We start from the raw sequence: 12966 nt of genomic DNA, 5'->3' as shown, positions 1-12966 counted from the left end.
AAGGACCTCAGAAGTCAGGCTCCAGGACAGGTGTATGTGTGCTGATGCATGGCATGCAGGTAGGTAGACCTCTTTGGGAGAAGTCCAGTGAGGCAAGGCTGTCATGCCTGTGCCCAGCTGTGGGGTCCCCTGCTTTCTCCAGCAGGCATGGGGAGGCCAGAATGACAGGATGAGCTGTCTGTCCAGTGGCCTCCTTGGGTTTCCTCACCCTACTTCCCTGCAGCTAAGACAACCCCCCCTTTTTTTAAACCTTATTTTCCCTTCTTTTCTGGCCACTTCTCAGTCTTCTATTTCCGCCCTTTCCTTCCTCATCTTTAGTGTCAGTTATTCATCCTCAGAATTGCAGCTGCTGCCTTTTCTTCCTATCTACAATCTTCATGAGCCAGTTCATCCCCTCTCAAAACTTTAATGACTACCTGCCCCGTCTGCTGTTATCTCCCAGCTCTGTTATCTCCAGTCTGTATCTCTCACTAGAAATCCAGACCCTTAGATGCAATTGCCAGTAGGATACTTCCTCCAGACATCTTGTTGCGACCATCTGAAACTTGCCAAGTCCAAAACTGAACCTCAACACCTCCTTCACCTCACCAGCAACCCCAACCTCTTTATCCTCCTGAGTTCTGTATTTCCATAAATGGCACCACCAACCTTCAAATTAAAAATAGAGTCATCCCAGACTCTGACTCTGACCTCCCCCACCCATAAGCTGCTCCTCATGGAATGTTGTCATTTCTAACCCTTAAATGTATCTCTCCACTCCTCTGTCTGCACCTTAAGCTACATTCTTTCTCATAGACCAGTGGTCGGCAAACTGCGGCTTGCAAGCCACATGCGGCTCTTTGGCCCCTTGAATGTGGCTCTTCCACAAAATACTGACTTCTGCACATGGGCCACGAAGTTTCAATCGCACTGTACATGCGCGCCCGCACGTGGTATTTTGTGGAAGAGCCATACTCAAGGGGCCAAAGAACCGCATGTGGCTCACGAGCCACAGTTTGCCGACCACTGTCATAGACCACTAATTCTCAAAGTGTTGTCCCTGGACCAGCATCGCCTACATCATCTAGGAATGTGTTAGAGGTGCCAGGTCTTGGACCCCACCCCAAATTTGGTGAATCAGTATCTTGGTGGGGGGGGGGGGGGGACACTGGTAATCTGTGTTTTAATAAGCCCATATAAGGTAGATTCAAGCATAGTATAGTCTGCACACTACTGCCACCATCACAAACCTGCTAACTGGTCTCCTGCCTTCATCCACATCTCTTCTGATCTAATTCCAATTTCATTCAACAACAGTGACTAGACCATGTAACCTTCCTACTGAAAACTCTGCTGGGGCTCCCCAAGACCCATCTTCATGGGGAAGCTTAAACATTCTAACCAGCATTCCAGGCTTTTCGTAGCTGCAACTAATTTTCCTTTCCTGCCTCGTGAACTACTTCACAAGATAAAAGGAGAAAGAGAAAACGTGTCCTGCACTGGGGTTGATGCATGGCAGGTGCTCAGTGAATGCATATTAAGTAAATGATAAATGAATCCATGGATGAGTTTATGAACCCCTCTGTCTGTTGGGCATTCCTATAGGAAGCTTCCCTGCAAGCATGGCCCTGGGTAGCTAGAACCCAGGTATAATCGAGAAAGTCATCTGAGAAAGAAGTGATTTTGCTTATGACTACTGGGGAGAGGGATGTTATCCATGGTCTGCTGCTGATTTGGGGAACTCCTAAAAATTTAAGGGTCCTAAGGGACCTAAGGGTCCTCTGTTGCTCTTCTCTTTCAGGCCCAAGGGACTCTTCATTCTCTCAGGCATGGAGGTGGACCATGCTGGTTTCTCTGGGACACATGCACACATGTGGAGGCATGAGATATGCATGGGACATGCAACATGCACAGAGACACTCATGGGAAACACACATACCACATGGGAACACAGGACATATATTGACACATAGGTGTATATGTTCAAACATACATACATCCCCATTGGCATATTTGGCATATTGCTCTTCCCCCAGGCTCAGAATTTTCCCTCTCTTTTCAAAAAGTGAGTTTGCATTTGGACTTTTATGTAAAGAAAAAACTCCTTTATTGTTGACATCGCCACCCTCCTCCCATCCTTTGATAACCTCCTGCTCTGGGCCTGGCTGAGCACAGGGTCGGGGAAATCTGGCACAAGGAGATGCTTAGGCTCCACCGTGTGGTTAGATCTCACAACTGCAGCTGGGGTCTCCCTATTTCCCTGGAGGCTGAATTACCTGTCTTCTCCTAGTTAGCCTACCCCCCTCCCTATTCCAGAGGCCAGAATTCTCTGACTGTCCCTCACTAAAGTACAGACAGAACTCAATCGGCCTTGTATTGTGAGGCTTTCCTCAGCGTTTGGCTCCCTCGCTGCATGAGAACAGTACTTTGAGGGCAGGGACCGCGAGTGGTTGCCACTTGCTTTGGGGCTCTTCTCTTTGAAGTTCCCCAGATGATCTCAATCACTCCCATGACTTTAAGGACCCTCTACAACAACTTACAAATCTGTTGCTCATCCAGACCTGTCTCAACTCCAGAGCTCAGAAAGCAACTGCCCCCTGGATATTCCACAACTAGCACAAATGCACCCTTTACATTTAGAGCTTATATTTTGTACCATCCTGTTTCCTAGTGTTCCTCATGGCCTTATCCACTCAGTGGCCTAGATCAAGAATCTGGAAGTCATCCTTGTCTCTTCATCTATCTTCACTTCCAATTACTCACCACGCCCTATTAAATAACTCCTACCTATATTTCCTCCATCCTCACTGCAACTGGCTTAGTTCAGACTTACTACCTCCTCTCAAGCTCTGTGCTTCAGTTGTCCCCCTTACAGCCCAAATCATCTTGCTTAAATGCAAACTGGATCACATTCAATGTGCTCAAAAGTCTGCAGTCTCAGCATGATCCCACATCTAAGCTTCTTAGCACAGCACAGCAGGACTTAAGATCTGGTTCATGTCCACGCATCTTCCACACTCCCACTCACTCTCCACTAGAGCATTAATGACCTACTTGTAGTTCCCAAGTTTATGTGCCTTAGCTGCTGTTCCTCTGCTTGTCTACCTGGCAAGCCCCCCTCATCCTCAGGTCTCAGAGCAAATACTTTTCCTGGACTTATTCAGCCAGGCCGAGGGGCTCTCAGGCTCCAGCCACACTTTGTTCAAACCCCCATAGGAGCAACTGTTTATACCTTTAGGAACTGTTTGTTGCCTTGTCTGTTTCCCCTCTAGATTTTAAGCTGCTTGAGAGCAGGGTTTGTCTTTTCATATTTTTCAGATTTCAGGGAATCCATGCTAAGAACATGACTTTCTGTACATCTAATAAGTAAATAAATATCCCTCTCTGTCTATGCATAGCCAACCATGAGGAGGCATTTAGGACATACTTAGAGAATGCTAGACTTAAGGGCCTAGATGGGCAAGTCTGCAGAATGTGTAGGCCCTGGGCTGGGCTAGCTCCAATCTGACGGCTTTGGCTCAGGCCTGGTGAGGCAGTGGGTGGTCTGCTCATCTGCTGAAGTCTTAGGCCCTTCCTCTTTTCACTTGCATAGAACAGAGGTGAATAGCTGGTTACTTGAAAGCCACATTTGGCCTGCAGATGTGTGTTGGGGTAGTAGTGATTGAATTTTAAAAATTATCAACATTTGAAAGTCAGATTCCATATAAAGATGAGGATTTCTGAACTCTCTTTAATAATTGGAGGATGTGGCCCTGGCCAGCTTGACTCAGTGGTTAGTGTCCACTGTCAGACTGAAGGGTTGCAGGTCTGATTCCCAGTCAAGGGCATGTACCTCAGTTGTAGGTTTGATCCCTGGCCTGTCAGGCGCATTCAGGAGGCAACCAATTGATGTAACTTTCTCACATCAATGTTTCTCTCTCTCCCCGCCATCTACTCTCTCTAAAAATCAATGAAAAAAAATATCCTCAGGTAAGGATTAAAAAAAAAATTAGAGAACGTGGCATTGCCACTTGGCAACAACCTGCTTACATGAAGGGGCAGCATTTCATCTGTACAGGTCACCAGGACCCCCACTAGACCTGCTCATATCAACTAGAGTTTGCAACCCTACACTAGCAATGAAGCGTGTGGGCTAAGTCAGATGGCCTGCATGAAGTCCTGGCTCTGGCACTTAGTAGCTGTAACTTAAGCAAATCACCTACCTATGCCTAAGTTTCTTCACCTGTAAAATCAGGGCAATGCCTGCTTCGTAGGGTTCTTGGGTGGGCTGAATAACACTGTGAAGTATGCTTAGTAGGGCTTGTGTTCAGCAAATGGTAGTTGTGATCTGCTGGGACCTGAGAGAGAGAAGATGCAGGATAGACCACAAAGGAGGCATCTTGTCACCAATGAACATTTATTGTGTCCACATGTGCACAGCTTTGAACTTGGCGATCACAGAACGCACTGGGGATAGGGGGGGTGCGGGAAGGAGGGAAGCAAGGAATCAGGTGTGTGTGTTGGGGTCCCCTTGGGTTCCTAAGAATGGTAGTCCCTGCTGGAGCCGCCAGTCGCGTCTCTCTGCAGAAAGGAGTCATAAGCAGGGGTGGGATTTAAAGCCAGGCACCACGATGGCGATGGGGTGCAATCACTAGGGAAACATGCGGTTTCTGGGGAAGTGTCCCTCCCAGCCAGGCCAGACGGCACCAGCGGGACAGAAATCAGATGCTCAGGTGTCCAAGCAGATAAGGACAAGCAAAATAAATAACCCCCCAACCCTCATCATCACTCTGCTGCAACATGACACAAAAGCTTAGAGACCAGGACCCAAGAGCTTCTGGGTCCCCTCAAGGAAGCTCAGGTGGAAGGTTTGCCCCCTCCAGGCCTGTCTGCCCAGGTTTCCTTAGACGGATGGGGCATTTCAGACCCTGGGTCACTGAAGTTGATAGGAAGAACTGCAATGTCAATGGCCTGAACCTGCTCTCTGCCCAACAGGGCCAAGGGCAAGAAGAAAATGGCCAATTTAAAGGATATGGACCTGGGAGGCCAGAGGGGCACCACAGCTTAGGGGAGCCCACACCCTGGCCGGCAGGGCATATGGGTTGAAGCAGCCAGCTCCTGCCAGCCCTGACACACCCTGGGGCCTCCCTCCTATGGGGGAGCCAGACATTGGGCACAATGATACCTAGTGCCCCCTCCCTGGGGGCTACTCCAATCTTCCCCGTCCTGGCGGGGACAGCCACGTTGATTTCCAAGATAACCCCTGCCCCTGAGCGGCCCCAGGGGGCGGGACGCAGTTCCTTACACTTGAAGGGTGGGCACCATGCCCTTGCCCTTGAAAAAGCCAGAAAGCTGGGGTGTTTGGGGGGGGAGTTTGGGAAGGGGATTCCAGTTTGGGGGCTTCAGGGAAGAGGCCTCCTCCCACCTTCCCTCACTGCCCACCCCCAGGTCTGTCCCCAGTGGAAACCCCTCATGGCTCTGACAGGCATTGCTCCAGGGCAGCCATGCGGTAGTGGCTGGCCGTCTCCTCACCCGCCTGCAGCCTCATGGCCTCCCGGCACAGCCGGTTGGCCCGTGCCAACTCCACCAGGACACCCTGATAGGCGGCAACCATCTCAGGCTTGACGGAGGTGGGGCTAACGCTGCCGAGCAGCTGGAGCAGCTCCTGTGGCCAGCGGGAGCGCAGGGCAGCAGGGGCCAGCCAGGGCAGCAGTGGCACGCAGCCAGTGAAGGCCTGCATGCCCAGGAACCAGAGCTCCTGCAGATCGGCCCAGATGCCCTCATAGTCAGGGGACAGGGCCAGCACTGCCTGGTCTGAGCCAGGTGTGGCCCGCGCCACGTGGGACTGGGATAGAAAGAGGATGGCGGCCGCGAAGAAACCTCTGGATGCTGGTGTTCCCTGAAGAGCTGGAAGGCAAGGAGTGGGGGCATTAACCAGAGGGGCCAGCTGCTTTGCCAGACCCTTACTTTCCCTTTCTATGTGGGCACTCAGGGAGCAAAGCATAGCCTGGAATGAGCCTTCCTGGGTTCAAGCCCCGCCTTTGATTTCACTGTGTGACCTGGGGTAATTCACTTTTCTGGGTCTTGCTTCTTCACTTGTAAAATGGGACCTACAGTAGTACTATAATCTTAAATACCTGCTGTGAGAATTAAATGTAATAATCTTGGTGCACTCAACCTCATGGTCAGACCTTCCTATAGCCTGAGTAGTGACAAGAGCCCTGCTGGGCTGGGCCTAGGCTCCTCAACAGGCTGAGGAAGTTGCACCAATTTGATTCTTAGGCCAGAAGAGGGCGCCAAAGGGGACCGGGAGCTCGTGACCTAGCTTTGCTTACCTGCTGGGCTGAGGGTCACCCCTGTACTGCAGTCTCTCTCCCAGAGGCTGTTAGTCTAACCTGGTGGCATTTGTGGGTGAACCAGCATTGGGGCTCTGCTCAGGGCCTGTGGTGGTGATGCCTGGGACGGAGGGAGTTCGGGGCTAGAGAGCAGGGGGGGGGGTCCTTGTCCTACTGCTGGGTACCCCCTTGGGATCCTTATAGGGAACAGAGGCAGCTGAGGGTACAGGCTCAGTACACCCTGTTTCCAGGCATCTGCTCAGCTCTTCCAACCTGACAGATGGGGCACAGGGAACAGGCAGGGACAGAGGGACCTAAGCAGACACCCACAGCCCAAGTGGGAGACACAAAGGGCTGGCAGGGGCTGGAGGGGCTGCCCCTCCCCCCGCACACAGCCAGAGTAAAGCAGGGTTGGGGAGAGGGAATGTGCAGAGGAGCACCAAGCACTGAAGCTTGTCACAAGGGAGGTGAGGTGCCAAGCAGAGAAAAACCTCAATGGAGAGAAGTCAGGTTTCTGACTCAAGGCTGGGGGTGGCTCCACCTTGAAAACACTGGATTCAGATTCCTTGGGCTGCTGGATTTTCTGAGTAGGCCTGTACTTAACACCCACCAGACCTTGCCTTAAAAGTCTTCAGAAGGAAGAGAATATGATCATTTTGCAAAGGGTAGGGTGGGGTTGGGGATGGAGACAGAGAGAGTTCCTCTGGATTGGAAAATTCTGTAAAACCATTTTCTGAAAATGGTGACATGCCCAGTGGGCCAGCAGGTCCACCTAGCCGTCTGCCTCCATCCATTAGGACTGGGTCCCCAGGACTTACCTGGAGAGGTGCTAAGGAGCCGGGCCATGAGGAGGCCCAGGGTGGCCACGTTGGCAGCGAGAAGCAGCCTCCCCTGCTGCTGCACTAGTGCAGGTAGCGACGTCATCAGGGTGTTCATAAGAGAAGTGAAGCAGGCATCTCGCCTGGGAAGAAAGGGCAGTAAAGATGGGGGATAGGGGAGAGTTGCTAGAGTCAGGCCAAACCCTGGGAAAACTTGGGATCCTGGGGTCCTGGCTTCACCAGGCCAGGATTTGGCAAAAAAAATTAGGCAGCAGGGTGGAGAGTTAATTTGGGCTCCATTCATGGCATCTGGGTTATGATTAGAATGGGCAGATGTGCCCAGAGGGATTCCAGAGATGTCACATCATTGTATGGGGTGATTCAGTGTATTCTGAGACCCTTTCATGCTAACACTAACAGGAACACATGGTCCCAGGGAAGCAAAGTAGATGGAAGTTTGGGCAAGTCTGAGCCGTAGCCCCCTTGCTTCCTCTGACCTCCTCCCCAGCCTCACTTGATCAATCCTGGTGCAGTGACCACGAGGTTGAGGAAGATGTGGCAGCAGGTCTGCAGGCCGATCTCCACGCTGTCGGGCAGCACTGAGGTGTCATGGCCGGGGGACGTGAGCTCCCACTGCTGCAGGAAATACTTGCACAGAAGCGAGGGTGCCCCCTCCTTGATCAGGATCTCCCGTGGCCCATCTTCAACGGTCAGGTGGCACCAGCCGGGCAGAAGGAGCCTGGGGGTATGGAAGGGACAGATGTGTGAGGAGTGGGGAGAGATTCCCTTTTTGGGGGCACCCCACTTAAGAGAAATGGAAGTAGGGGAGGAGGACACATCCTCATAGGTATCGCAGAAAAAGTACAAGCTTTGGAGATGCACAGGCCTAGGCTCAGACTTGGGCTCTGCCACATGGTGTGAGTGTGTGACTTTAACCTCCTTAAGTCTCACTTTTCTCATCCTGAAGATGCAGATGAGACTGACGTCACAGATTTGCTCTGTGGATGTAATGAGATCATTTTGGTAGCGGGTATAGAAAAATGTCTGGCATGATATTCAATAAGCATGAGTTCTCTCCTAATAGAGCAATCTGGGGTTGACAAGTGAGACTTGGCAGTCCAGGAGTCCTGTGGGAACAAGCCTTCTCAGAAAAACAGAGACAATCCTCAAGGCAATCTCCAGTCAGGAAGTTATGACTGGAGACTTTTCTTTAAAACAGTCTGGCTGGACAAACTGCAACTACAAACTCACCGGAGAGCATCCCCTGGCCAGGTGGGCCCTGGAGTGGTGGGGGAGATGGCCAGGTTGGCCACCTGCTGAGAGAGGTCATTGGCTTCCTCAGCCTCCTCATAGAGGGTCTTGGCATAGCGAACGAGGAAGGGCAGCAGTTGGCAGACCTCCTTGCGCAGGGATGAGGTCTCCTCGGCCAGCCAGGCACCCAGGATCCGCACCGAAGCAAACACAAAGGGCTCCTTCTGCTTCTCCGGCCCCACCTGTAGCCACAGGACCCCCTTGAGATGGAGCAGGATCCCTGCCTGGACAGCATGCCAGCCAGCTTTGCAACAACAACTAGAAGGGAATTCTAGTCTGGGCCATCTAAGGCAGGCCCTCAATGCATGTCTGCCAACTGGACTATAGATGTCATGCCCTTGTATTTGCTGGGACTCAACTAGTATTCCCCTTGTCCTGCCACCTCTAAAGTATTTCAGGGCTAGAAGGAAACTTGGAGGTCCAGAGCTAAGTAAACACTGCCTCTTCAGAAGCTCTGAACCGGGCGGAGTTAGCTGAACTTCTACAGAGAGCAGGAACCAGGCAGCCTCGCTCCTTTTCCCTACAGGGTTTCAAGTTTGTATGTGCATGTGTGTAAAACAATGCTACGGATTGAGCAGAACAGACTGCTTCAATTGTATGTGTGTGTGTGTGTGTACTGGGGGGAGAGTTGTGAGTGGGAGGTTACTGTGTTATGTGCGCGTGTGTGTACTGTGATGTGAGTGCACATATGGTGTGTGGTATGGTGCTTGTGTGGGGGCACAAGGAGGGAGAGAGAGGAAGGCTCGGTCACACACTACATCCAGGAGTGCTGCAGGATCAGCCCTCGGTAAGACCATCTTCACTGTCTCCCCATGACATGGAGGGGCAGGAGTTTTACTTTCCCCTTCCCCGAGCCTACTGGCTCCCCCCACAGTGCACCCTCTGGGGTCACTGCACCCTCACCTGCTGCAGGTAGTGGATGACAGCCCCGATGGCCTCCTTCATGATGCTCACAAGCTGCACCTTCTGTGGCTCCTTGAGCAGTGACTGCTCACAGCGGGTGCATTCCTGGATCCCCAACTCCATGAGGGCATAGCAGGCAGTCACCACATCCTCTTTTACCTCTGTGCCTGTCTCCTCCAGTGCCAGCCGTACCTCCACGCATGCCAGATTCACCAGCAGGGCCAGGAACTTGCTCCCGGAGCTGCCCGCCGGGATCCAAGTGGAGCCACAGGCGTGCGCCAGACGGGCTGCCAGCTTTAGTGCAGGGTTGCGCTGCCAGGAGCTCAGCTTGCTGCCGAGGATACGTGCCAGCCCGGCCTGCAGATCCCGGAGGCATTCAGAGGGCACGGTTGTCGGGGGCAGAAAGAGAGGCAGCAGTTGGCAGAGCTCAAACTTGCTGGCATCTTCAGCTTTCTGGAAATCTTCACTGAGGCCCCGCAACACCGCCAGCAGGTCGGGCTCCGCCTCCTTCCAGCACTGTGTCTCAGCAGCAGCCAGCAGCCCCACCAGAAGTGCCAGGGCTTGGTCAAAGCCATAGCCATGCCCCAGGTATGCCTGACACAGGGCAGACACGGTGCCACCAGCAATGAGGTGCCGGGGCCCACGGGGTGTACCTGCCACAGCTGTCAGGCATTGGTAGGTGTCATCGATCATGGAACGGCGGGCAGCATCATCAGGGTCGCCCCTAGCTGTGAGGAAGGTGCCAAGGATGGGGATCTTGTTTAGGACCTGGGGATGGGCAGCCAGTTCAGGATCACTGCAAAAGCAGGCCAGCAGGGCCACACCCAGGGCTCGGAGAACGTGGTCAGGGCAGCCATCCGGTGCCTCCTTGGTGGTCAGGAGACGATTGGGGAAGGTGAAGCCCACGGCATCAAAAATCCGCCGCCGGGTTTTGGCATCGATGTCACCTGCTTTGACTGCCTTGGTCACCTGAAGGGGGAGTATGTGCGATCAGCAGGATGAAAGAGGTGGCAAAGACTGTCCCCTTGTACCCTGGGGTGTTGACTCTAGCAGGATTAGGTTAAGTAATGGGACTCACTCTGGGATCAGGAAGCCTCCCAGAGATCATTTCATCCAGCTCCTTCCTTCTCCCTGGAGACAGATAGGTGTGACTTCTAGGATCCCTCATCTATGATTATCTCCGTGGAAGGGAGGTCCAGGCCTCCTCAACAAACCGTTCTTCCATTTCATCACCTGGTCAGTTAGGAAGTTCTTCCTGATGTCTAATCTAGATGCCTACAACCTGAGTTGGAAGGGGCTTAGAACTCAGGATTTAAGATCCTCCAAGGATTTAGAGTCCCTTCCTAATTGCTCCCTCCAGCGAAGTCTCTGATCCATTCCCGCCACATTCTCAGGGGAAATGGCTCCTGTGTCTCGCCACTCTGCCTGTCAAAACATTTCCCCTTACATTTCACCTAAACACCTCCTCTGCTGCAGTGTGAGCCCTTGACTCCAGAGCCTTCTCCTTGTTGCCATGGCAAACAAGCAGCGGGCTGTACTCCCTCCTCCCTTCACCCCCCACACACCAACCCCCCTCTTCCCAGCACTGCAGCTTCTGCTCTGCTGTCCCCACCTTGGGTTTCTCCAATGGGGTTAAGCCCAGAGCCAGTTCCCTTATCCTCAACCTCCCTCCTGCCATCCTGGCCATCCCCTTGGGACCCCTTCCCGGTCACTTCCAGTCCTGCTATCCTTCCCACCCCCAGAACAACCATCCCCAGCCCTCAAATACTCTGCACTTGTTACTACCTGCTGCTGTTACCCTATGAGTCAGCTCCCATCTGCTCTGGGACACCCCAGAGAGCAGACCCAGGCAGCCTCCTCCAAAGCTCCTAGGGCCACAAGCATTATTCACCCCCATTCTCCCCTTTGCCCCTCTATTCAGTCCCAAGAGGCATCTTGAGTCTACTTTGGTGACTCCAGGGTTGCCAGCACCACCTATATATCCTTGGGGATTTGCTGACCCCATTCCTAGGGGGCCCAACCATCCAGCCCTTCCCACCTCCCCATTTTCAGTTAGCTCCTTACTAGCAGCAGGGCTGCAAACTGCTCGCTGTCATTCTTGGCCTCACGGAGGGCTCCTAGGTAGCGCTCCAGGGTGGGGTTTCGGCCCTCTGCCTGGTTCAGAGCTGGCTCACAATCCGAGGCCATGATGCCCGTCTTGCCCAACTGTGAACACAAGAGGGACTGAGCATCCCTCTGCAGAGGAGGGGCCGGGGCGGGGGCGGGGGCAGGGGTGGGAGTGGAAGATGGAAGGAGGGATTAGCACAGAGGGAGGGATGGGCTCCTCAGGAGTGACCTCCCTTTAAGGGGCTGGACCTGCAAATCTTTAGGGATGAAGGGACCCTGGTCCAAGGTCACCTCCAGAAAGCGGGAATGAAAGGACCATGCATCCTGCTGCTCAGCTGGACAGCTCTCCTCACCAACCTCCTGGGAGTGCGAGCGGACTGGCCCCCCCAGTCCAGCTGTCCCCTGGCACCAGCAGCCTAGTTTTATCTCCCTCCGCTAAGCCACACAGGGAGGGAGTGGTGAGGACAGACAGGTAGGAATGGAGACATGTAAGGGTGAAGTTCGATTATCCGTACTCAGACTGACATGAGGGAAAAGGGCATCCTAGGTTTCCTTTCCCCTCCCTTCTTCAGAAAAGACAGGTCACAAGCCTCAGCTGAATGAGGATGCAGGGCGCAGAGTAGGGGAGGCTTGGAGGCCCCTCTGGGGACCCCACCCCTCCAGCCAGGGCTCTCGGTCGCCCCCGCAGGCTCCTTGCCTCCTCTCCTTTCCCTCCCTCGGGCAGCAGCAGCGGCAGCGGCGGCGGCGGCGGCTGCAGCAGCAGCAGCAGCAGCAGCAGCAGCAGCAGAATTAACCCCTTGCTCTCCTTCTCCTCGCCCTCCCCGCCTCGCTACCAGCCTGTGGGTGCCGGCAGGGGCTGGAGAAGCAAGAAAGGGTCCCGGGTAGCTCCCAGGACAACGGAGAATCCAAAAGCCGGATAATCGAAGAGGGGCTGCAGAGATGGGGGGATGAGAAGGGGAGAGGGGTTCCTGGCAGTCACCACCTGTCCGGCCGCAGCCAGGTCACAACACGACATTGATGAAGTCACGACAGGGCGGCGATGAGATCACACTTCACGATGGTGCGGTGATGTCACGGAGAGATCACGGCAATATCACAAGGGACAGCCCCCAAAGATGAGAGGGCAAATTAAAAAAAAAAGAAAAAAGCTATCTATTGAAAAGAGCTGTGACAAAATGGAGTCTCGACAGGGCACGAAGATGTCGCGATATGGCGCGATGGAGTCACGATAGGGTCTCCGGGGTGTGTCGGCGTCGATCAGCGCCGGCTCGGAGAGGCCCCGGCTGGGAGGCAGGGGAGGGCCTGAAGGGGGCTGAGCTCACCAGGCTGCGGCCCCGAGCGGCGAAGTCCTCTCCGAGCGAGCGCGATGCTCCGGGAGCCTGGGGCCGCTGCTCACACCGCGTTGCCCACTCCCAGCTCCCGGCGGCTGTAGCTCCGCCCCCACCCCCGCAGCGCTCTCGACCAATCAGAGGCGGCTTCACTCCGGGCGCTGACCAATAGCACGGAGGGGCGCTAAGCCGTCGAAGGTGCTGCCG

The 12966-nt window shown here is 53.9% G+C and overlaps 1 protein-coding gene across 4 annotated transcripts; it reads right to left on the bottom strand.

Annotated features, from left to right (window-relative positions):
- Positions 1–4358: 4358 nt before the first annotated feature.
- On the bottom strand, positions 4359–12880 carry NCDN (neurochondrin). Of its 4 annotated transcripts, none has more exons than XM_070404714.1 (7): positions 12754–12880; positions 11390–11530; positions 9326–10294; positions 8363–8604; positions 7626–7850; positions 7112–7254; positions 4359–5865 (listed from the first exon to the last, which is right to left on the bottom strand). In XM_070404714.1, the coding sequence occupies exons 2-7, from the start codon at positions 11510–11512 to the stop codon at positions 5429–5431; spliced, it is 2139 nt and encodes a 712-aa protein (XP_070260815.1). In that variant the 5' UTR covers positions 11513–11530; positions 12754–12880; the 3' UTR covers positions 4359–5428. The 4 variants fall into 4 exon arrangements, with proteins under 4 accessions (XP_070260815.1, XP_070260814.1, XP_070260816.1 ...); XM_070404713.1 differs by lacking the exon at positions 12754–12880 and adding an exon at positions 12414–12747; XM_070404715.1 differs by lacking the exon at positions 12754–12880 and adding an exon at positions 11947–12100.
- Positions 12881–12966: the final 86 nt, after the last annotated feature.

The sequence above is a fragment of the Myotis yumanensis genome, unplaced genomic scaffold, assembly GCF_028538775.1.
Source record: "Myotis yumanensis isolate MYYU_CA2020_CCGP unplaced genomic scaffold, mMyoYum1.0.hap1 SCAF_2, whole genome shotgun sequence".
NCBI classification, from domain to species: Eukaryota; Metazoa; Chordata; class Mammalia; order Chiroptera; family Vespertilionidae; genus Myotis; species Myotis yumanensis.
Note: the sequence above shows the minus strand (reverse complement) of the source record. Positions and strands in the feature narration are given on the sequence as shown.